Consider the following 26,871-nt stretch of genomic DNA (forward strand, 5'->3'; position numbering starts at 1 on the left):
TCACATGCTCAATACACGCATGCACACTCATGAGACTCACGCATGAATTATATGCGACAACAGCTCTTGCACCTGAACCAAAATGAGCATGAAACGCTTGAGAAAGTCGATGGACAAAACTCTAGTGTTGTATATATTCCATCACAAAGACCATAGACAGCGACTGAGAACCAAGCGCATCTCTGCGGAGGATTGTTGCTCTTACAATATACCATGAGAGACTCGACTATCGACCCCATTAACTCTATGAGCAGCTGCTCTTGGACCCTATGGAATAGTAGTAGAAGAATGGACTCTGCATACAACTCTCATCAGAAGGGCTGGACAAGAAGAGAGAGAATGGACTCTGCATATGACTCACAGTCGTGCCCTCTTAGAATTCTCTGCTTGCCGCCTCCAGCTCCTCACATTGAGTCGCCACGGATCTTCATGCATTGGGCTGCCGCTTCCATGAACCAATCACACATTACTGCATGCATGGACCAATCTGAAACACTGTCCAGCCAGCCACGTCGAACCTCCACGCCATTGAACCAATCATGGACCATTATCAAGAAGCACCCTTTGAACCTTAAAGGTGAAGCATTCCCCCCAATGAGGGCCCTATGGAATAGTAGTAGAAGAATGGACTCTACATACGACTCTCATCAGAAGGGCTGGACATAACCAATCTTGGACCCTATGGAATAGTAGTAGAAGAATGGACTCTGCATACGACTCTCATCAGAAGGGCTGAAGAAGAAGAGAGAGAATGAACTCTGCATATGACTCACAGTCGTGCCTTCTTAGAATCCTCTGCTTGCCGCCTCCAGCTCCTCATATTGAGTCGCCACAGATCTTCATGCATTGGGCTGCCGCTTCCATGAACCAATCACACATTACTGCATGCATGGACCAATCTGGTAACACTGTCCAGCCAGCCACGTCGAACGTCCACGCCATTGAACCAATCATGGGCAATTATCAAGGAGCACCTTATGAACCTTAAAGGTGAAGCATTCCCCCCAATGAGGACCCTATGGAATAGAAGTAGAAGAATAGACTCTGCATACGACTCTCATCACAAGGGCTGGACATGAACCAATCTTGGACCCTATGGAATAGTAGTAGAAGAATAGACTCTGCATACGACTCTCATCAGAAGGGCTGGAGAAGAAGAGAGAGAATGAACTCTGCATATGACTCACAGTCGTGCCTTCTTAGAATCCTCTGTTTGCCACCTCCAGCTCCTCACGTTGAGTCGCCACGGATCTTCATGCATTGGGCTGCCGCTTCCATGAACCAATCACACATTACTGCATGCATGGACCAATCTGGTAACACTGTCCAGCCAGCCACGTCGAACGTCCACGCCATTGAACCAATCATGGGCCATTATCAAGAAGCACCCTTTGAACCTTAAAAGGTGATGCATTCCCCCCAATGAGGACGTGCCTAGACATCCAATACTACGAACAATCGCACTTATGGCCAGAAGGGGACAACAGAAAACGTGAGTAGAACACACTTAACCAGAACACCTGAAATGTGATCTACCCACAAATGGATCATGATCACCTGAAATAATTGCTTTCACACAGCAATCCTGAAATATGCTCAAGTTCTAGAAGGCCCAATCTTCATCAACCACCTCGGCATTTACAAGTCCTGCTACTTCATTATTCGATGGAGATTCATCGATAACACAAGCTTTGTCCTTTGATTTCTTCAACTCCTCAACCTTCTGCTTCTTGGACCAAAACCTTTCAACGTGTCCTGACTTCCCACAGTAATAGCACGCGCTTGTATCTTCCCTCACATCCTTTGATGCCTTCCTCTTCTCCTATGCAGCATATGCCAATTCCCCAGCCGGTTGAAGCAACTCTTCCCTTCTTTCTTCACTCAATAGAAGTGCTACACAGTCAAGGAAGTATGCATCTTCATCGAGCCATAGGATATGAATCGTCTCTGCATATCTGGAAGGTGAACTCTTCAGAAGGATGGCCTTCTTGTCATCATCTTCGACCTTGGCTCTAAGCTCATGTAGTTGTCTTAGCAGAGCTTGCATTCTATTGAGGAAGATACCTAAACTTTCAGTCTCCCCCATCTGCAAGTCAAAGAGCTCCTGTTTTATTAATGCCTTTGAATGTTTTCATTTTAACTCCGAACGATTTTCAACTTTCAAGTGTCACCCAGTTCTTTGTAGAGGTCTTTGAATTGTCCAGGTGGTGAAAAAACTCTACTCCGAGGGCTCAACCCATCATACCAAGCGCGCTTTTTGGCTTCTTCTCCGTCCCTGACACCACACCCCACGGATTTTTGTGCATGAGCCACAGCTGGGTTGACAACTGCTAGCTCGAAAAATTTCAGCCGTTGAACTTTATAACAATTTCCTCAGACTTATCTTTCTTCACAAAATCCATTCCGCTCAAACATGCAAACCTATCGGACCGTCAATGACACGTAAGTCTCACAAGCTCACAGGACCATAACGCTCTGATACCAATTGATGGACTTTAGGCTCAGCTATGAACACAAATTTAACTGAGATCAACACGGCACAGATTGGCAGATGATTGCCTCACAAATGCATATACAATAACACGTGTAAAACACACGGCAGAAATCTCTAACTCAATACACACACACACACTCATGAGACTCACGCATGAATTACAATAGCTCTTGCACCTAAACCAAAACGTGCATGAAACACTCGAAAAAGTCAATGGACCAAACTCTACTGTTGTATATATTCCATTACAAAGACCATAGACACCAGGCCAAGCACTTCTACGGAGGATTGTTGCTCTTACAATATACCATGAGAGACTCCGCTACCGACCCTATTACCTCAGTAGAAGAATAGACTCTGCATATGACTCTCATCAGAAGAGGAGAGAGGGCTACACAGTTGTGCCCCTCTTAGAATCCTCTAGTGGTTGCCTCCAGCTCCTCACATTGAGTCGCCACCTGATCTTCATGCGTTGGGCTGCCGCTTCCATGAACCAATCACACATTACTAAACACATGGACCAATCCGGTAACACTGTCCAGCCAGCCACATTGAACGTCCATGCCATTGAACCAATCATGGGCCATTATTACGAAGCACCCTTTGAACCTTAAAGGTGATGCCCCCCCCCACAATGAGGACGTGCCTAGACATCCAATACTACTAACAATCGCCCTTATGGCCAGAAGGGGACAACAGAAAACGTGAGTAGAACACACTTAACCAGAACACCTGAAATGTGATCTACCCACAAATGGATCATGATCACCTGAAATAATTGCTTTCACACAGCAATCCTGAAATATGCTCAAGTTCTAGAAGGCCCAATCTTCATCAACCACCTCGGCATTTACAAGTCCTGCTACTTCATTATTTGATGGAGATTCATCGATAACACAAGCTTTGTCCTTTGATTTCTTCAACTCCTCAACCTTCTGCTTCTTGGACCAAAACCTTTCAACGTGTCCTGATTTCCCACAGTAATAGCACGCGCTTGTATCTTCCCTCACATCCTTTGATGCCTTCCTCTTCTTCTATGCAGCATATGCCAATTCCCCAGCCGGTTGAAGCAACTCTTCCCTTCTTTCTTCAGTCAATAGAAGTGCTACACAGTCAAGAAAGTATGCATCTTCATCGAGCCATAGGATATGAATCGTCTCTGCATATCTGGAAGGTGAACTCTTCAGAAGGATGGCCTTCTTGTCATCATCTTCGACCTTGGCTCTAAGCTCATGTAGTTGTCTTAGCAGAGCTTGCATTCTATTGAGGAAGATACCTAAAATTTCAGTCTCCCCCATCTGCAAATCAAAGAGCTCCTGTTTTATTAATGCCTTTGAATGTTTTCATTTTAACTCCGAACGATTTTCAACTTTCAAGTGTCACCCAGTTCTTTGTAGAGGTCTTTGAATTGTCCAGGTGGTGAAAAAACTCTACTCCGAGGGCTCAACCCATCATACCAAGCGCGCTTTTTGGCTTCTTCTCCGTCCCTGACACCACACCCCACGGATTTTTGTGCATGAGCCACAGCTGGGTTGACAACTGCTAGCTCGAAAAATTTCAGCCGTTGAACTTTATAACAATTTCCTCAGACTTATCTTTCTTCACAAAATCCATTCCGCTCAAACATGCAAACCTATCGGACCGTCAATGACACGTAAGTCTCACAAGCTCACAGGACCATAACGCTCTGATACCAATTGATGGACTTTAGGCTCAGCTATGAACACAAATTTAACTGAGATCAACACGGCACAGATTGGCAGATGATTGCCTCACAAATGCATATACAATAACACGTGTAAAACACAAGGCAGAAATCTCTAACTCAATACACACACACACACTCATGAGACTCACGCATGAATTACAATAGCTCTTGCACCTAAACCAAAACGTGCATGAAACACTCGAAAAAGTCAATGGACCAAACTCTACTGTTGTATATATTCCATTACAAAGACCATAGACACCAGGCCAAGCACTTCTACGGAGGATTGTTGCTCTTACAATATACCATGAGAGACTCCGCTACCGACCCTATTACCTCAGTAGAAGAATACACTCTGCATATGACTCTCATCAGAAGAGGAGAGACGGCTACACAGTCGTGCCCCTCTTAGAATCCTCTAGTGGTTGCCTCCAACTCCTCACGTTGAGTCGCCACCTGATCTTCATGCGTTGGGCTGCCGCTTCCATGAACCAATCACACATTACTAAACACATGGACCAATCCGGTAACACTGTCCAGCCAGCCACATTGAACGTCCATGCCATTGAACCAATCATGGGCCATTATTACGAAGCACCCTTTGAACCTTAAAGGTGATGCCCCCCCCCCCCCCGGACCGTCAATGACACGTAAGTCTCACAAGCTCACAGGACCATAACGCTCTGATACCAATTGATGGACTTTAGGCTCAGCTATGAACACAAATTTAACTGAGATCAACACGGCACAGATTGGCAGATGATTGCCTCACAAATGCATATACAATAACACGTGTAAAACACAAGGCAGAAATCTCTAACTCAATACACACACACACACTCATGAGACTCACGCATGAATTACAATAGCTCTTGCACCTAAACCAAAACGTGCATGAAACACTCGAAAAAGTCAATGGACCAAACTCTACTGTTGTATATATTCCATTACAAAGACCATAGACACCAGGCCAAGCACTTCTACGGAGGATTGTTGCTCTTACAATATACCATGAGAGACTCCGCTACCGACCCTATTACCTCAGTAGAAGAATAGACTCTGCATATGACTCTCATCAGAAGAGGAGAGAGGGCTACACAGTCGTGCCCCTCTTAGAATCTTCTAGTGGTTGCCTCCAGCTCCTCACGTTGAGTCGCCACGTGATCTTCATGCATTGGGCTGCCGCTTCCATGAACCAATCACACATTACTAAACACATGGACCAATCCGGTAACACTGTCCAGCCAGCCACATTGAACGTCCATGCCATTGAACCAATTATGGGCCATTATTACGAAGCACCCTTTGAACCTTAAAGGTGATGCCCCCCCCCCCCCCCCCCCCGCCCGAGATGTGCCTAGACGTCCAATACTACTAACACCTTCTTCATGGGACCGTCACTAGGAGCAACACAGGTCTCATAAGATCTTTACCAAGATGTGGTTCCGTCTATGGAGTCATAGAATCGAGGAAGATTTCATACTTCTTTTGGCTTGTGACCCACAAAGGCTTACCCCATAGGACCATGAGAGGTGCAGATGAGAATAGATGGGACTTACCATTCTTGCATAACAAAGGACCTCAAGACAATTGCCTACTATCTCTAGAGATGCACAAAGAATGTGACGGTTCTCTCTCATGATTGCAACCAAGATGCGAAGGATACATTAGCTTGAGGCATGCTACGTAGCATGGTTGACGGAGGGACAACATGTTTTTTCTTATTGAAATGGTTTCTCCATCCTAAAAGCCAGATGGACTGAGAGTCATCCAATAGAACCTTCAGGACTCTATCTTGCCATCCCGACAGTCCTTCCCCAGAGGACAACATCTAAGAGACAGGTGCCAACATCACTGCCTCGAACATTTGGGTAGCATGATAAAACTTAGCGATGGGGAGGTAGCACGTACGGCCTGCGAAGGGGTCCATTACTGCCTGCAATATTTGAGTAGCACAATATAACTTTGTGATAGGGGACAAACCGGCAACCTTCGACTCCCCTTGCCAATATCTGGCACAATATCATGCGTACCCTGCACGCCATTTGGGAGCAAGATATAGAGGGGTCTGTGAAGACCGCTGAAAGGTGAAAGCATTTCTATAAGGCGCAGCCTGTAGGTTTCTTTTCTATCTTCACAAATCAATGAATATGCTATTGTATACCCCTCCACTACCTCGGCTGTTGGTACTTTCTTTCAGAATACCCTAGGCAGTGAGCTAGGATTCTAAGAGGCAGAGGCTGCATAACAGCCAGCAATTTCTTTCGATCAGCGCCTAACGGATAGCTGATCTATACCAGAGGCTGCTCTTTACACCTGAGAGGTCATTGATAATAGCATACAATATAGTGCCCTTGACCTCTTGTTAGAATCCCTACTTAGTTCCCTATCACACCAAGAACCTTTCAAACAACTCCACAAGAAGCCTTTGGTCCAAGAAGGATCCAATAAACTGCATAGAAGAACAAGAGAGACTAGTGGCCACAATTTTTGCTAAGCTATTTTGTGTGCTAATATGAGAACTTTGCTGCAGCGTTCCAAGGTTCCTTTTAGGTAGCTTCCAAGCTTGTGGGCTGGCTGCTCCAATAGATTCTTTAGCTCATTTCTACTTTCTCCATGATTCTCCCTGTGTATCCATATGCTCGACATTTCAAGAGCATGTGCTGCTCATCTTCTATCTCCCCTGTAGGGCAGATTTTGCATAACCACTGTTTCTATTCTTTTCAAATATGCTTTGGAAAGCCCGGGTGCCCAGGCCGAGTATCCATAGAGAACCACTGTTTGCACAACCATAGTATATAAAATGTGACTTCCTGCATTTATTTTGGAAGCTGTATAATTCTTTTAAAACCTCCCAAAATTCTCAGTTCCACACACGCATTCCCTTTGTAATTGTCTGTAAAATCCAGCCCTAGATATTTGTATGAAGTGACTGTTTCCAAAGTCTCTCTTTCAAATGAAATTTATCTATTTATTTCAAGGTGGCCCAATCACCATACTTTGGTTTTTGCTATGTTGTCCATTTTTGAATACTTGCAGAGATTACTCAACGGATCCAAGTGTGCTTGCATATCGATCGTCTTTTGCAGATTGTCACTAGCATCTGATGCAATGTGTGGATTTTGGCATAGGATCAAACCTTTGTGGTGTCATAGGAGTGCTTGATTGACGTAAACGTAAGAATCATTCATTCAATCGTTTGGGCTGGACAGCAAAGATAGGTCTTAAAAATGTGACATGTGACATCTAGATCTATCTAGGGATTTGGGGCTTTACAGCTTAAGGAAACAAAAATGAAAATGGATGCCAATTCTGTAATCCCTTACATCCCATACCACCACAACTTACCTCGAGGATGTCCTCAACACATTGGGCCTCGTTAAGAGACCTAATCTAATGGTGATCAATACCATAAAACGTGCATTGGTGACTATTACAGCCCCATCCCATCTCGTTATAATTAGCCCGACCCTAACTTGATTCCTAACTTTCCATTGAACACCAATTAACCATGTCTTGTCCTTTGACATCCTCTTACCCAATACCTGATTTATCCTAGGCATTATCTCACCCCAGTTAGGTACAAGATAACCGTAGTAAAATTGTGATGGAACACTATCATACACTTCTATTTTTAGAAAGGGATTGAGGGTTGTGGGAGTGCCTTGCAATATCCTAGATTCTTGGTCAGATAAAACCTACAGAATGTAGAGTGAACTCAAACTAATTAAAATGTTGCAGAGTCCTTGATTAATAATAAATACCAATTCATAAATATACAATACACAATCCATAGTCATAATTTTTTGTCAAGGGTCCATACCTCAGAGAGCCTCAAATTGGACCACTCTCCTGAGAGTGAAAGTTGAGTAATCTCATTTCGAGAAGTCATGCAAGCTACCAAGAGACTTCCATCTTGACGGTTCTCTTCTTCCAAAGTGGAATCCAATAGCAAATTTTTGTCAATATAACTCTGCATAATAAAGCTATTAGTCATGCAGGCGTTCTAAGAATACATGACGAAAACAAGGAAGATTAACAAAACAAAGAGTCACGAAGTACCTAAAATCAAAGCACACTAAGGTGGCTTAAAAACAACTTGAAAATACCTTTTAAGAAACCCATGAATGGTGAAAACCCTAAATTGATGCATACTGCAAAAAATGAAAAACGAGGAATGGGAGGGATACGACGCAATAATGAAAAGAAACGGTAGTAAAGAATGTTAAGGGAAACACTAGAAAAACACTAGAAAAGACAAGCAATCACTAGAAAAGACAACTCCTTGCCCAAAATGTGTGTTTTAGCGATAGTTTGTCATTTCATAATCTTGGCATTGGCAGCTCTTGATAACTCTTTAAGAAGGCCAAAATAGGAAGAATTTATTAAGTCTTCTAAGGCAATCAATATAGTAGAGTGAATCCCCTATGAGTCTGAAATGCTAAGGTCGATAATGGACAAGGCAAAGGCATGCACCCTCCCTAAATGCACAAACCCGCTTAAAATACGCTTCAACCCCATAAGAAATTGACATCATAGTGGACCGTCAAAACCCCGAAAACAAAAAGGAACAAAGGGAGACTAAAACCATACTTGGCCAATAATACAACGATCGACCCTTGTACTCACGACAACAATTTGAACACACTACCTTTAAAACTTTGTAGCCAACAAAATAAGAAAAGTCAAGCAAGCTCTCAAAAGCTTTATTCAACAATGCTTCGACAAAGCTAGATACAGCAAGCCACTAGAAATTTTCTTGATAGCAACCTAAACGTGTTTTAAGATTAATTTTCGTGTTTAAATGATTATGACAAGCTTGTATCGTGTGTGCTATCACGCAATGTGGATCATGCCAATAGGAATTCATATAACTTCTAAACAGTGTATAGATGTTAAATGCATATCACCTCCAGACGATCCAGGATGATGGCAGCATTTCGGAGGAGACTCACTCATGGAGATCTCGCCCCACCAGCCGCTCACCTCACCTTTGCCCAGATTTGTACTCTCATAGCAGGAGGCAGAGTCGATGGACAGGATTTCCAGTATTATTTTGGTTCTCAGACTCCGTGACACCTGGACTTGTATCTTTGCATTGGCATATTGTGCTCATCCCCCCCATTTTGCACCCGGGGGCGGTTTCCTTGCATCTAGTTTACTCTGTATTTAGGCTCAGATTTGACATTATGTACTTTCACTTGCATTATATTGCGTAGCACTTAGATGATATTCGACGATGCCTCTTCTTTGGGGCACGTTGATTTTGTGCTATCTTGTATGCAGAGTTCTTGATGTCCCATGGGCCCATTTTGGCCTCTAGTGGACAATAATACACTTTCTTTCTTTCTTCTCTCTCTCTCTCTCTCTCTCTCTCTCTCTCTCTCTCTCTCTCTCTCTCTCTCTCTCTCGGCCCTCCCTCCCCCCCATCCTACCCCGCGGCCCTCCCTTCCTCCCTCCCCCCTGCCCTGCCTCCCTCCCCCCTCCCTCGCGGCCCTTTGCTGCTGTCGCGACTGTAGGCGGCCCCTACGCATGCCCGTCTGGCCCCCGGAGGGCTGTTCCTAGCCCCCCTCGTGGGCTGGTGCTGTCGCTTGGGCTGCCCAGGCCTGTGGGCTACCCCCAAGGCCTCCTGCATGGGCTGTATCTTCCGCCAACAGGCCATTGGGGCACCATCAAGACTACCTGCTGCCATCCCCACTGCTGCAGGCCACGAAGGACATGCACATCCCACAAAGGGCTTGCGCTTAGCTCCCCAACCCGCCACCGAATCAAAAAGGTGCCACCAGCTCCTTTGGACCTTGAATCCAGCCAGACAGATCAAGAAAAGCAGAAAAAGCAGATCAAGAAAGGCAGAAGAAGACACCTCAGCAACAATCCCCACAATGATATTCTGAAATCACACAGAAGGACAAAGAAGAATCAACAGCATGCTTGTGAATCACCCAGGGGCTGTAAACATGTGAGGAATCTGCATTTTACAGTTCTACAAACAAAAAGGGACAAAGTAGGGATTTCGCACAATGCCTACACAAGCATGTGTAGAGGATCTTTGGGGGAAACAAGCGCTTAAAAATGCCATGACAGCTTACACGGGAGGGACAACCCCAAACACTATATCTAATGTCCTCACCAGCCTCCAAAAGATATGTCTTGCATTGATCATCAACAAAATTGACAATTTGGAGTCTACAAATGTAGCTCTCCTTGCGGAGAAGGCACCTGTGGACAAGACACTAGCTGAGATACAAAACACGAAGGGAATATGCAAGAGGAATGGAGAAAAGAAAAGAGCAACAAAGAGGAATGGGAAAAGAAAAAGGCTGAATGGATATCTGGAAAAAACAAGCTCCAGGACAAAGTACATGCCTTGGAGATTGAAGTGCAGCAAATGAGAGATATGAAAGTGGCCCTGGAAGGCACTTGTAAAGCAAAGGAAGAGCTGAAAACAGAGAATGCCACTCTCAAGAAGGAGATTGCAACCATGCAAGAAACAATGCAAGGCACACATGCAGAGCTTAAGCAACAAATCAGCAAAGGGGAAGCTAAGATGTTGGAATGGAAGGACGTGGTCCAAAAGGGCACAACAGCCCCAAAGAAAGACTTTTATCTCAGAAGCACTTGAGGAGAAAAAGAGAAGGGCCAGCAAGGCGCTAAATGTCTTGGTGCCGGGCTTACCAATGGGAGACACACCAATGGCATATGCCCAGGTATTGTTCACCAAAATGGGGATCAATCACACATGTGAGACAGCCTGGAGCGTAGGCAAACCTGAAGCACGTACAAAGCCACTAGTGCTGAAGTTAAAGGCAGTCATGGACAGGAAGGCCCTCATGAGCACAGGAGTGACTTTGAAAGGAGCCAGAATCTATCTGGATGACGACCTCACCCTCCTATAACAAGAGCACAGAAGGGAAGGCATGGTACGAGTAATGGCAGCAAGAGAAGCAAGGAGATGGGTAGATAGAGGGATGGTTATGTCATCATCTGAGAGAGAAAAAGAAAGAGAAAGAGAAGAGACAAGGAAGATAAGAAAGAGAAGGAAGAGGGAGAATTATGACAGTGTCAAGCCCATGGGATAAGTACACACACTGGACTCAAAATAGCAGGGTGGAATTGTACTGACACACTATGGTCCGATCCGGGAGGTTTCCTGGAGACATACAATGATAGAGATATGATCTTTTACACTGAGACACATGAGTGTCCAGAGAGAGGGCTGCCCACAATGATAGGATACACATGGGAGTCAGCTCATAGGAGGGAGTTGAGAAGAGATAGCGGAGTACGAGGCTCTAGGGGGGTAGCTGTCCAAATCACACCTGAGACCACTCATATCTGTGGTACGATGAAAGGAGCATGCACAACACATGTGGATACATGTTCAGCTTCTGCCAGATGCCCGATCTATCTTTATGGCAATATGCTACTTTCCTCCAGACATGTCATCCTATGCACGAGAGGTCACTGCAGAGGGACACAGCCCATATGAGACGATTCATGATGACATCATGGAGTTCTCTAGACAGAAGACACCCTTCTACTCGGGGACCTGAATGCACGGACATGAGATAGACAAGTGGATCTGCTTGACTTCACAAAAAACAGAGATCCCCACATAGTCCCAGAGCTAGATGTAACTGAGCTAGGGATACTGAGAATCGAGATACCCTGCAGGTGCCCCACAGGTGACAGGATATGAGCGACACCTACTTGAGCTGGGGGGTAGTTTATGACTTGATCATCTATAATGGTCTTCAATAATGGCCATTATCTAGAGGACTCACATGTTTCCCACATGGCGGTGGGTCAAGTACAGTACACTACCTACTAGGCCCACTAGCTTTTGTCTCACAGATACACGATTTCGTTGTACCCCCGCCCTCACTCAGAGCCGACCACTCATACCTGGCCTTCTATATCTCTGCTACTATGCCATGCCAAGGAGCTCCCAACCCTACTCGATGACGATATAGACCTCACAATCGCCTTAGACACCCTTGTCTGAGTGGTATAGGACACTGCCACCAAATCCTTTCCCACGACCCAATCCATGCGAGTCCGAGATAGGAAGATGCCTCAAAACCCCTGGTTTGATACTGAGTGCAAAGAGGTGAGAGCCCACCTCATACGTACGCAGGCCTTAGGACATCTAAGGCACATAGGATCTTTCAATGACTGACACACCGCAAGAGGCGAGTCTTTCTCACACACATGATGGATGAGATAGTCAAATCTTTTCGACGAGGAGACCCGACCACTAGATGGGGTTTCCTATCGGAGGGGAAGCCACCTATCCCCATCATTGACCCAGGTGTGTGGCACACGTATGCATGTTCCCTCTATGATGCCCAGATATAGACACCACCAAACATGTCCTCTATGCCCATGCCCACCACTTGTCACTTGTTTACCGAACAGAATGTGCAGGCTGCACTCCGTTGACTACACAACCGGAAAGCACAGGATCATGACAGCCTATGGAGCACTTTACGCATGGGCAAGAGGTTTTAGCTCCGGTCCTAGCACACATGTTCAACCAAGCTATTTGTCATGCTTTCCCACCAACATGGAGCACCACCACTATTGTACTGATACACAAAGCCACGGACCCTATGGAGACTGGGAACAACTGCACCCTCATGATTGGTCATACTCTAGCCAAGATCTATGGATCGATTCAAGAGAGGGAGCTCAGCAATCATACAGAGGCTCGAGGGCAGCGGGCACTAGGACACGCAGGATTCCGGAGGCAGCACTCTACTCTAGATCACATATTCCCTCTGAGAGCTATCATCGAGGGGGCGAGGTCCAGACACCAGGACGTCTACACATGTTTTGTAGACTTCTGGAAGGCCTTTCACACTGTCCAGCTATCCCGCGTGATCCGGAGACTACAAGAGATGCAAATCCCAAGAAAGCTGACTTGGGGTGTGGTAAGCTTATATGAGTCACTCAGAGGTAGAGTACATGCCCTAGGTGGTGTATCGGACCGGGTTGACAGCACAATTGGGGTGGTGAAGCAAGGCTGTACACTTTCACCGACCCTCTTCAGACTTTACATCGATGAGATCACATCATTCATAGACACGCCTACGAGGCGAGGGATCACTACTGGCTGACCTCATGATACAGATATTGCCATACGCTAATGACATAGTCCTGATATCGTCTTCAGTGAAAGGGCTGCAGAGACATCTGGAGGCCTTAGAGGTGTTCTGCAAAGAGAGAGACTTGATAGTCAACCTTGGGAAGACCAAGGTTATGGTCTTCAACACCTCACATGCAGTGACTCGTCGACTCAACTTCACTTATCGTGGTGAGCTGAGGAGATAGTGCAGACCTACATCTAGGAGCAGTCTTCACAGGACCCCTTTTCACAATGACCCATGCAGCCCAGGCACGACTAGGAGTGCTTTGGCCCGACTAGAGAGACGGTGCTTCCAAGCACACTTCCAGGACCCACCGACGAAGAGCTAGCTCTTCGACACACTAGTACGACCGACGGTCATGCATGCCACACCCTTCTGGGGATGTGACCTACCAAAGACCGAGTTGAGGAAATTTGAGCGGCTACACGCCAAAGGCCTGTGAGACCCTGCTCATGGAGATACATAGTTTCCGTGAGCGTGAGATGGAGCTGACTCGCTTTGCACAGGAGTAGGTCTGCTTCAACCAGGAGCAGAGCCGCATCATACAAGAGCAAGCTAGGGCCATTCGAGAGCAGACTGGTCTCATTCAAGGACTCAGACAGGATATCATGCAACTCCGATAGGTCACAGCCGTACACACTGTCCTAGGAAGTACCCCGGTGGTCGAGGCACAGACTGTGAGCATGCAATCTGCTATCGAGGAGACATCTAGATGGGTTGACGTGGCCAAACGGGAACCCGCAAGGGTAACCGTTTCGGCTACCCTCATAGAGCAACAACAGAGAGCCAGTAAGGCTCTCAACATCAGAGTACGCGGGATCCCACGCACTAAGGCTACACTAATGGCAAATGCGACTACGTTCGTGGCCGCTACCCTAGGTGTGACTGAGCACAGGATAGAGAGGGCATGGCGGGTGGGGAGAGATCCCAACCGAGAGCAACCCTTGATCATACGGTTCCATGACACTCAGGCACGACTTTCAGCTCTACGACGTAGGTCAGTCCTTCAAGATCAGCCAGCGATCTCTATGGATGAGGACCTCACACCTCTACAGGTTGAGGAGAGGCGCTCCTTGCTGCAACAGCGGGATCAGGCCCGAAAGGAGGGAAAGTGGGCAGTGGTACAAGAGCGACGACTTCTTATAGGCCCTCGTAGGGCACCTGTCCCCTCCCCTACATAGGGAAGCGGGGTCTATGAGACTCATATCCGAGACCCTGTCCTGCATCATTTGGAACTATAATGGTACCTTATGATCTGAACCAGGGAACTTCTCGGAATCCTATACAGGTCACGACATAGTCTTTTATACAGAGACACATCAGAGTCCAGAGCGCCCTCTTGCAATAGTCAGCAGATATACATGGGAGTCTTCCTACAGAGATGAGATGAGGGGTACAGGAGGAGTTTGAGGTTCAGGTGGAGTTGCAGTCCTTTTCAGATTCACGCTTCTGGGAACCATTTCAGTAGAGCAGAGAGATACATATTCCAGATTTCTTTGGATCTGGGTTCAACACATAGACAGCCGGGATCTGTTTGTCACAGTTTGCTACTTCCCCCCTGAGACCTCCCACTTTGCCAGAGATATCCGAGGTGATAATGAGACATCCCCATTTGCTACTCTTTATCAGTCCATCGTTGACTTCTCTAGCCGCGGAGAAGTCCTCCTAGTGGGGGACTTCAACGAGAGGACAAGGGCCCGTCAGGTACCACTTCTTGACTTCAGAGATGATTCTACTCTACTGCCAGATATTGACCTTGAGGCGGCAGGTATGCTACGGGTTTCGGCTGACAAGCAAGGTCCATTCTCATCTTATGGACAGGCCCTATTAGACCTCGGCAGAATACATGATCTCATTATCTACAATGGTCTTGACAGGTGGCCCGCCTTAGGTGGTGTCACATCCTTTCCACATGGGGGGGCCCCCAGCGTTGTTGATTACATCATGGGATCCCCTGCCTTCACATCTCGCATCACTGACTTCACTGTAGCACCTCTCCCTCAGGGGCTGATCATACATACCTTTTCTTTAGCATCTCCACCCCTCTTCGCATAGCACCTTCCACCCCACTCACTTCTTACTCCACCTACCACGATATACGCTTTGATCGGGATCATTCACCTCCTTACTCTCGCTATCTGTACATACTTCTCGCTTATATTGACTTCATACCCCTTTTAGAGGATCGTGCTGCCCTTGTCACCCGCTCACTACACGAGGCTGCCATTCACGCTTTCCCCCACACCACCCACTCCACCCATCCACCACCCCCTGGGACCGTACCCTATAATAGTTGGTACGATGATGACTGTAAGGCTTTACACCGTCAACTCAGATTCGCAACAAAAAACAGTCTTCTGAGCGCACCAAATACGCTACGCGAGTACCGTAGACTAGTATGGAGGAAGAAACTAGACTTCGTTCGTCGGAACGAGGAGGAGCTACTGAACATTTTGTTTAGTAACAACTCTAAGGACTTCTAGCGGAGATTTCTAGAAGGACGGTCCCCTTCGCCACTCACCGACACTCAGATCTGGTTTGATTATGCACACACACTTTATGACATCCCAAATCAGCCAGTCCCTAATCTCTCACACATGCCTCGCCCCACATCCTGCACCCTCTTCACTAGAGGAGGGGTAAAGGATGCCGTAATGAAACTTCATAATGGCCGAGCGAAGGATCATGAGGAATTATGCACTGAGTTCATTGCATATGGGATAAACATCCTAGCCCCGATCTTAGCAAAGCTTTTTAATGAATCTTTTTTAGGGGTTTCCACACACTTGGACCATTAACACTATCTCACCCATCCACAAGGCAAGGGATCCCATGAGCCCAGAGAACTACAGGACCATTATCATTGGACATGTCATGTCCAAGACTTATGCATCAATACTTGACTCCGAGGTTAGCAGATTTGCAGAGTGTCAAGGACTTAGAGCAGCAGGACAGGCTGAATTCCGACGTGATCATGGAACCATGGACCACATTCTCACGCTGAGATGTATCATCGAGGAGGCGAGGGCACGGAAGCAGAGGGTTTATTGCTGCTTTGTGGATTTCCGCAAGGCATTTGACACGGTTCCGAGAGCCCGCCTCATACAATGCCTATTGGACTTGGGTTATGACCAGCAGATCATTTAAGCCATCGTGGCACTTTACGAGAGAGTTTCAGGCAGAGTTCATGCAGGATCTAGATGGACAGACAAGATCATGAGCACCATCGGGGTCAAACAAGGGTGTCCTTTGTCGCCTATCTTGTTTGGCTTCTACATTGACGAGCTTGAGATAGTGATGCAGACACAGGGGGGTTTAGGTTACTCTCTTGCGGGCACGCTGATCCAGATATTGCTCTACGCAGATGACATGGCTCTCTTGTCTTCCTCGGCAGAGGGGCTCCAGAGACACCTAGACGCACTACAGTCCTTTTATGAGTCTCATGATTTGATTCCCACCAAAAAAAAAAAAAAAGGGTCTCATGATTTGAAGGTCAACTTGGGTAAAACCAAGGTCATGATCTTCAATACATCTCGAGCCATCATGCGTCAGGAGCAATTCACATTTGAGGGGTCACCTATTGAGATAGTTTCATCATACACTTATCTTGGGGTTATCTTTTCCGGACCCAGGTTCACTATGAGACCCGCGATGCAGGCACGCTTGAGCAGAGGATATGCTTCATTGGCTAGACTAGAGAGGCAGTGCTTCCGCTCGCACTTTCAAGATCCACGCACCAAGGGTTTGCTTTTTGACTCCTTGGTTCACCCAGCGGGGATGTACGGTAGCCCTTGTCGGAGGCCAGACTTGTCGGATACAGAGTGGGCCCATGTGGAGCGGCTACAGGTTCTCATGTTATCACGGATGATTCGTGGTAAGCCATCCGTTCCTCATCAAATCATTTAGGCTGACTTTGGGTCACCCCCTTTACAGCTAGATGCCGCATTTCAGGTCATCACGTACATGTACCGAGTTAGGGAATATGGGGATTACACCTCGGGACGTAGCAGGCCTCGGGACATAGCAGGCTATCATGGATAGCTCTATCCTCTTCTATGGCACTTGCAACAGGAGGGGACCAGAGGTGCTGGCATGCACGTACAGAGAGATGGTTTGAGTGACTTGGGCTTCGCATGGATAGACTATCTCCCTTCCACTACATAATGGATGCTCCGTTCTCTCCCCTCCTATCACACGAGGTCAACCAAGTTATTCGTGAGGATCTACTATAGCTACACACATTTCGGACCTGGTTGGGACCGAGTGAACTCCCAGTGAAGCTTAGCTTCTACAGAGATCACTTCTTACATATCACAGCGGAGGGTTTCATTGACCCGCCAAGATACACGCAGATCCACCTGCCCCACTCGCTAAGGGTCTCTCTTGGGCGATTCCGGGTCTCTTCACACAAACTTCGCATTGAGAGCGGCAAAGCAAAGCGACTACCCAAGAAGAGGCGCATATGCACACAGTGTGACATGCAGGAGGTTGAGATAGAGGAGCATTTTATCTTCAAGTGTCCTGTTTACTATGAGATCCGAGGGCATTTCCACTGCCTCTTCAGGGATAGCTATGGGATTTTGGCCCGTTTCCTCTCCTACCCGAACCAGCGGTGTTTGGCATGTTTCATTCATGAGGCACTTAGACACCGCGAGAGGATGCTCCAAGCACGGAGACAGGAGCAAACTTCTTCCTCGGCTGATCCTTCTCAGAGCTCTATCACGAAGTTCTTTCAGCTAGATCACATGGACCCCCACAAGACGAGGCCTCGACATGACCGTGACCCGAAGCCTGTGACCCGGCACCTCAGACAAAGAGTCGACACACAAATCACACTTGGAGACATCCCCTCCTTGTTTCAAGTCGGAGCCCGACCGACGGGGGTCACAATAGCCCTGGTCAGACGCAGAGCTACGACCAGGAGACATGCCAGGACCGCACCTCTGAGTGGCCGACAGCATTCTATTGCCGACTTCATGCCTCCACTGCCTCATCCATCCTGATATCTTGCTGCAGCTGATGATGATGATGCTGAGATTGATATATAGTCGACCATACACATGACTATGTTGTACTTAGGACTTAGTACTGCCATTCTGCATTTTTGCATTTTGCATTGGTATGGATGCTCGTTTAGCAGCTCCACTACCACAGCTTGTTGTATGAGGATTTTCATAGTCTCATATACCTATCGGTCTTCCGAAGACTCTAATAAACTCTCTCTCTCTCTCTCTCTCTCTCTCTCTCTCTCTCTCTCCATGTATCATACGGTTGGACCTCCTCCATCTCCATACATCTAGGGCTTGGGGGGGAGAGGATCTCTCCGCTCAACTGCTCCCCTAGCCTCTCTCTCTCAAATCATCAAGCAGCACCCAGAAGAAATAGACTCTCAGCCTCTCCGCTCAGCCTAGCCAAGCCTCCCCACTCCGTCTAGCCTCTCCGCTCAGCCTCTCCGCCCAGCCTCCCTCCCTCCCCCGCCCAGCCCGATGGGCTCTCCCCCCCCCCCCCGCCTACCTTCTCCCAACCCTGTGGGTTCTCCAAGATCTCGGGCGGGCTGTACCTCAACGGGCTGCTGGCTGCTGCGCCAGCCTCCCTCAAGGCCCTCGACTGATGAGGGATCTCTCCCAGCCCCATGGGCTGTCTCCTAGCCCCCACGTGGGCCCCTGTCGCTGCACGACTGATTCCAGGCCACCAGGCCACCCGGAGCTGCTGCGCCACCCCCGCCAGGCCCCCTTACAGCCATCAAAACAGGGACCATGTCTCGACTCCAACCCTATACCTCTACTCCAACCAGCTCCTAACCTGCAAGAAATCAAGAATCAAATCAAGAACGACTGTTATGGGCAGCCCTTAGGTGGTGGGCAGCCCAAAGAGCAGGAAAAAGCAGAAAAAAGCAGAAAAATCAGTAAAAAATATCGAGAGGCTATGGAAAGCTCACCCGATCAGAAAACTAGAGGGGACAAGGACACAAAATACAGCATAATCTGGACCAAAGGGCAGAAAGTAGAATATGGGAATGTCAAAGTATGCCTATCCACTATCAAAGAGGTATGTAAGCTACAGGATGCTGAAATTGAATGCCTACAAAAGAAACTGGAAGAATACAAGAAGGATGAGCAGGATGAGCTTTCAAACATACATGCTCAGATGAATGATGCCATGAAGGGGTGGAAAGAAGAAATGCATGCGAAATGGGCAAAAGAAATTGGGAAAATGCAGATGGATATGATGCGGGAAATGGACGTGAAAAACAGTTTTCTTACATCCAAGATAGAGAGCTTGGAAGCTCAGGTGATTAGCCTTCAAGATGAGAATGCAAAATTGAAAGCAAACACACACGGAGATGAAGGGGAGCTTCTTTATCCCTACACGAGGAGCTGAATATCATCAAGGAACAAATGAAGCAGATCAAAGGGGCAAAGGGGACATCAGAAGAATGATGCAGGATCATAAATGGACTGAAATCTGAGAATGAAAAACTCAAAAAAGACTTGGCATCCATGCAAGACACTACTAAGGGTAAACACGCTGCAATTCTAGAATGGAGCGACGTGGTCAAGAAAGGCACTGCTGTCCCCAAGAAAGAGTTCATTTCAGATGCTCTAGAGGAGGATAAAAGGAGAAACAGTAAAGCCCTAAATGTCTTAGTCCGAGGCCTCACAATAGGAGATACCCCTATGGGAGATAAAAATGCATTGTTCACCAAAATGGGTGTGAACCTGACATGTGAGACAGCTTGGAGAGTTGGTAAGCCCGATGCACCCACAAGGCCACTTGTGATGAAGCTACAAACAGCCATGGATAGGAAGACCCTCATGAGCACAAGGGTGACCCTGAAAGGAACCCGGATCTACCTGGACGATGACCTCACCCTCCTACAGCAGGAACACTGGAGGGAAGGTATGGTACACGTCATGGCAGCAAGAGAAGCAAGGAAATGGGCTGCATACAGAGATGGTAGAGTGATCATCCGGGAGAGAGGAGATCAGGACCGGGGGGAGAAGGAAAGGAAGAGAAAGGGGAGGGTGAATTGTGACGGTGCTGGATCAGAGGGACACAAAGTGGACTGAGAATTGCACTGAGAATTGCAGTGTGGAATTGCAATGGCACACTTTGGTCTGATCCAGGTGGCTTCTCGAAGACATACACTGACAGAGATATGGTCTTCTATACTGAGACACATGAGAGCCCCGAGAGAGGATTGCCCACCGTGATAGGATAACATGGGAGTCATCTCATAGGAAGGAGACGAGGAGAGACACTGGTGCGGGGTTCGGAGGGAGTGGCTATCCTCTTTAGCTCACACATGAGACCTCTCATATCAGTGGCACAGAGAGAGGAGCATGCGCGACACAAGTGGATACGAGTCCAGCTACCAGGCACACGACCGATTCTTATGGCAGTGTGCTATTTCCCTCCAGATACCTCATCCTATGCACGTGAGGTCACCACAGAAGGGCACAGTCCATATGAGTCGATTCAAGATGATATCACCGAATTCTCCAGGCAGGGGGACATCCTTCTTCTTAGTGACTTCAATGCACGCACAGGTAATAGGCAGGTGGGCCTACTGGACTTTGCATCAGATTCCCTCATAGTACCAGAACTAGATGCAACTGAGCTCGGGATAGTGAGACATTCTGCAGATGCACCACAGGTAAAAGAGTATGGACGACATCTACTTGAGCTAGGGGCTGTTCATGATTTGATCATTTATAATGGTCTACAGAGATGGCCATCATCCGGTGGTCTCACTTGTTTCCCGCATGGTGGAGGGACAAGCACAGTGGACTACCTCTTGGGTCCCTTGACCTTTACCTCACGGATATATAACTTCATTGTGCCCCCTCCCCCACTCGGGGTGTTTGGCACACTTATGCATGCTCTCTTTATGATGTCCCGATGCAGGCACCACCTGATATGTCCACTATGCCCCGGCCTACCACTTGCCACTTGTTCATTGCACGGAATGTGCGGGCTGCACTCAGCCGGCTTCATAACTGGAGAGCACAGGACCATGAGGGACTACAGACTAAGCACTTTGATCATGGACAGGAGGTCTTGGCTCCCGTACTAGCACAGATAATCAACCACGCCTTATGTCACAGCTTCCCACCCTCATGGAGTACCACCACCATAGTATTGATACACAAAGCAGGCGACCCCATGGATACTGGGAACTATCGCACTCTCATGATTGGCCACACGCTAGCCAAGATCTATGGATCGACACTAGAGAGGGAGATCAGCAGTCATACAAAGGCACATGGGCAGCGTGCTCTAGGGCAAGCAAGCTTCCGGAGACAACACTCCACTCTAGACCACATCTTCATCTTGAGGGCTATCATTGAGGAGGCGAGGTCGAGATGCCATAAAGTCTACGCTTATTTTGTAGACTTTCAAAAGGCCTTCGACACTGTCCTGCGATCCCGCATGATCAAGAGACTACAGCATATGTAGATTCCAAAGGTTCTAATCTGGGGAATAGTGAGCCTACAGTAGTCCGTTAGAGGGAGAGTTCGTGCCCCTGGAGGCCTATCAGACTGGATTGAGAGCACGATCGGAGTAAAGCAAGGGTGCCCTCTCTCACCCAACTCTCTTCAGACTCTACATTGATGAGATTACATCTTTCATAGACCGCCTAGGAGGCGAGGGAGCACCACTAGCGGACTTGATGATACAGATTCTACTTTATGCGGATGACATAGTCCTCATGTCATCTTCCGCAAAGGGACTACAGGGACATCTAGATGCCCTAGAGGTGTTCTGCAGAGAGAGAGACCTGATGGTTAACCTTGGGAAGACCAAGGTCATGATCTTCAACACCTCCTACACAGTGCTTCACTGACATAGCTTTACATACCAGAGTCAGCTAGTGGAGATTGTGCAGTCCTACACATACTTGGGTGCAGTTTTCACATGGCCAGTTTCCACGATGACCCACGCAACTAGAGCACGACTCACACGAGGGCATGGTGCCTTGGCCCGACTAGAGCAACAATGCTTCCAGGATCCACCGACGAAGTGTTGGCTTTTCGACACTCTAGTGAGGCCGACCGCCATGTATGCGGCACTGTTTTGGGGGTGTGATATTTCAGCAGCAGAGTGGAAGAGATTTGAGCGGCTGTAGGTGATTATGGGCTCCAAGATGATTCGGAGTAAGCCCTCGGTCCCCTATCAAATAGTACACGCAGAGTTTGCCATGACCCCTCTCCAGGTTGATGCAATCTTTCAAACAATGACTTTCCTCCACAGAGTTTGGGACCTACCTCGTGAGAGACTTCCGAGACTGGCACTAGAGTCCTCCATACAACTATCTGAGAGTGGGGCAAGTACAGCATGGTTTGCACGCATCACCGCATGGTTCGCCAATCACAAGATTTAGACGGATCGGCTTCCCCCGAGTCGATCCCACGAGATGAGATTAACCGCATCATACGGTTAGCTCTCCTCCAGCTCCACACATCTTGCACTTGGGGGGGGGGGGGGGGGGGCCAAGACTTCCCCACCAAAACCCAACTCTACTATGACCACTTTTTGAGAGTATCAGAAGACGGGCTCATCATCAGACCTCAGTATCTCGAGGACAGAGAAGTCTCACACGCACTAAGGATTGCCATCGGACAGATGCGGGTCTCGTCCCATCAGTTGAGGATCAAGACAGGGAGAGTTGCACACATACCTAGAGAGCAGCAGACTTGCAGGTTGTGCACAATGGGGACGGTCGAGACAGAGGAGCACTTTCTGTGTGTCTGCCTAGCCTACTATGAGATCCAAGGGCGCTACCACTGCCTTTTTCAAGGGGGATACGGCTTTGGCCCACTCTCACGATTGATCCACTTCCAAGACCAGGTCTGCATTGGGCTCTACCTGATGGAGATGCGACGACACAGGGAGATACTACTACGACATATCACAGAACAAGAGGATGGGACCACCACACCACAGGGTACCGAGGTAGACCGAGCACAGAGACAGGTCACAGATTTCTATGCATTTGACTCGGCCCCAAGGCACTCTGGGACAGAGGAGGAGGAGCTAGTCGACATGAGAGATATGGATCAGCAGAGGTAGCCGACACAGCATTGCCAGACGAGGGACACAGAGACCGTACACAGCGCGATAGACAACCAGAGCACACACGATCGAGGTTCGACCTATCTCAGCTCTCCTTAGGGGAGATCGACCGAGGCGAGGCATCACTCTTGACATAGCCCATCGGATCCAGAGATCGAGGAGACCACGTCCTCCACCACCACCGGAGACATCCCGACAAATGCAAATACGTGAGCTCTTTGCAGCTCATCATAGAGCCACCATGGAGCCTGGATACGTAGGGCTGGTCCACGCACTTGGGAGTCTAGCTCTGAGCACTTTATATCTTCATGTCACTCTCATTTTGCATTTTTACTTTGCTATTTTGTACTAGTATAGCATCTTAGTACTCAGAAAGAGCCTTAGTGAGCCCTTTGCCCTGGCCCACAGTGGTCTCTATGAGCTACTTGATTCCGTACTTTGTCCCATAGACCCACGAGGCCTCCCGCGGATGTTAATATTTCTTTCTTTCTTTCTTTCTCCACTAAGCTCCAGTTCTACCATGATCACTTCCTGAGGATCTCAGAGCACGGTCTTGTCATCAGACCTCAATACCTTGAGGACAAGAGAGTTTCACATGCACTAAGGATCGACATTGGTCAGGTACGAGTCTCATCACATCAGCTGCGGATTGAGACAAGGAGAGCTGCAGGCATAGCCAGAGAGCAGAGGACTTGCATACTCTACCAGATGGGGGAGATCGAGACGGAGGAGCATTTTCTGTGTCTGTCCGGTCTACTATGAGATCCGAGGACGATACCACTGTCTCTTTCAGGAGGGGCATAGCTTTTGTCCACTCATACGGTTGATACATTTTCATGATCAAATCTGTGTTGGGCTCTACCTGCTTGAGATGCGCCGACAAAGAGACACACTAATGCGACAGGCCAGAGAGCAGCATGGACTAGTGCCACAGGTCACCACCCACAGATCACAGACTTTTGTCACAGACTTCTACGCATCGGAGTCAGCTGCCAGTGTAGCTGAGGGAGAGGAACTTGATGAGATGAGAGCATCATGGATCAGTAGTAGGACTGTCCACCATAATGCGGTCAGACGAGTGACACACACTCCACATACGACACGGAGAGAGCCCAGAGTACGCATGATCGAGGTCCGGCCTATATCATCCCTTCTCAAAGGCAACCGCCAGAAACGACACCCTTGACGTAGCCCACCGGATCCAGAGATCGAGGAGACCACGCTCTTCCCCACGTTGCGAGACAACTCGACAGACACTGATACGAGAGCTTCTCACATCTCCAACAGGTTACCTAGATATATGGAACCTAAGCATGTACTAGGAGTGCTAGGAGTGCTAGCCCTGAGCACCTGACACTTCTATTACTTTGCTACTCTAGTATTTCGCTTTCCTCACTAGCTGAGCATGTTAGCATTTTAGCTTTTGCTTTCAGTTTTTCAGTTTTCAGTTCTCAGCAAGGGTCTTAGTTAACCCTTTGCTTCAGCCCTCAGTGGCTTGTATGAGGTACTTCTTGGGTTCGCACTTTGTCTCATAGCCCGCGAGGCCTCTCACAGGCGTTAATATATCTTTCTTTCTTTCTCTCTCTCTCTCTCTCTCTCCCCCCCCCCCCCCAATCTGCAATTTCAGAACTAGTTCACATGATCTCGAGGTGGAGAGGGGTAGGTGGGGCAAGACCCAGGATCCCCAAAGAGAAATGGACCTACAAAATCTGCCCAACAAGGGAGGTAGAAGATGAGCAGCATGTAGTCCTCAAATGTAGAGCCTACGCTCACATCAGAGAAGGGTATGAAGGCAGCAGAGATGGTTTGGAAAATCTGCTGGAGCAACCAGCCAAAAAGTTAGGGGGCTACTTGAAGGAGGTCTTGAAACATCGTAACAAGGTACTAGGACTAGCACACGAACTAGCCCAACGGGTACTCGATACATAAAAGTCGTAATACTTTCTTTCACTCGATGTAAGAGATCACTATTACTTGATAATAATAGACGGTCCCATAGATCCTGAAGGGTCTCACAGCGGACTTTAATACAACCATATCTCTCTCTCTCTCTCTCTCTCTCTCTCTCTCTCTCTCTCTCTCTCTCTCTCTCTCTCTCTCAGAGACCATCAGCACAGACCGGAGCGTGATAGAGCCCAGCCTGATAGAGCTCAGGCACACGCTATACCAGAGGACAGAGACCAAGAGGAGCACGAGGAGGTCAGAGCTCACACAGGACACATGCCTCCACCCTGTGGATGTACATATGAGATGGTTTGTAGACGCCGCAGGATCTTGTTACATAGGGGACGTACTCGTCGCTTCATCTCCAGACGATCCAGGATGATGGCAGCTTTTCGGAGGAGACTTACTCATGGAGATCTCGCCCCACCAGCCGCTCACCTCACCTTTGCTCAGATTTGTACTCTCATAGCAGGAGGAAGAGTCGATGGACAGGATTTCCAGTATTATTTTGGTTCTCAGACTCCGTGACACCTGGACTTGTATCTTTGCATTGGCATATTGTACTCATCCCCCCATTTTGCACCCAGGGGCGGTTTCCTTGCATCTAGTTTATTAGGCTCAAATTTGACATTATGTACTTTCACTTGCATTGTATTGCGTAGCACTTAGATGATATTCGACGATGCCTCTTCTTTGTGGCACGTTGATTTTGTGCTATCTTGTATGCAGAGTTCTTGATGTCCCATGGGCCCATTTTGGCCTTTAGTGGACAATAATACACTTTCTTTCTTTCTTTCTTTCTCTCTCTCTCTCTAGTATTAATATATTCTCCCCCTCCCCCTCCTCCTCCAAGGTTTCCCCTACCCCCTTCCCCCCCCAGTCCCTCCTCCTATGGTTACTCTCACCACCCGCCCCTCTTTCCTTCGCTCGCCCCTTTCTTGCTTTCCCAACCGTCCTTCCCTCTCTCTCTCGCTCGCCCTCGCAGCCCCGTCTCTCCCTCCCGCCCTTAGCTTAACTCGGATGGCGATTTGGACTGCACCAACAGCTCCGAATGGGGGGTAAAACCCCAACGCAGTTAACCGTCGGGATCCTTTTGCGCCAGTAATCTACATCCATGTTCGGGACACCTGCTCCTCTTATTGTCTGTCGCGCGCGGCGACTACTCGCGATTTAAGTTTGAGGCATCTCTTCAACTCAGGTCACAAATCTGAGGCCACCATCAGCTTCGAAAGGGGGGTAAAACCCCATCGCGGTTGGCCATCAGGATTTTTTTACACCCCCTCATCCCTCCTGGTACTTTCATACCTGTTGTACCTGTTTTTTATCGTTCGTGCATTGTGAATCGCCAGTTTCTTGATGTGCCACAGGCTCAACCATGGCTTCCACCAGTCTCAACAAAAGAATCAATAGGAGTGGTCTATCAGCACATTCCACTCCCTTGGCAAAGAGCTCTGGAGGCAGTATGAAAAACTCTCTATATATAACACCAACTAGAACAA

At 47.9% G+C, this 26,871-nt stretch overlaps 1 protein-coding gene across 2 annotated transcripts in view; it reads right to left on the reverse strand.

Moving 5' to 3' along the window:
- Positions 1-26,871, reverse strand: part of RRP41L (3'-5'-exoribonuclease family protein) — a 66,781-nt gene that overhangs the window by 1,708 nt on the left and 38,202 nt on the right. For both annotated transcript variants that reach the window (XM_087375810.1, XM_087375809.1), the window contains exon 6: positions 8,026-8,175. In XM_087375810.1, coding sequence (XP_087231936.1) covers positions 8,026-8,175 — 150 coding nt within the window. The remainder of the gene's footprint in view (positions 1-8,025; positions 8,176-26,871) is intronic.

This window comes from Dipteris shenzhenensis, chromosome 6 (genome assembly GCF_047967505.1).
Source record: "Dipteris shenzhenensis isolate YYH24624 ecotype China chromosome 6, Dip_SZ_1.0, whole genome shotgun sequence".
Lineage (NCBI taxonomy): Eukaryota > Viridiplantae > Streptophyta > Polypodiopsida > Gleicheniales > Dipteridaceae > Dipteris > Dipteris shenzhenensis.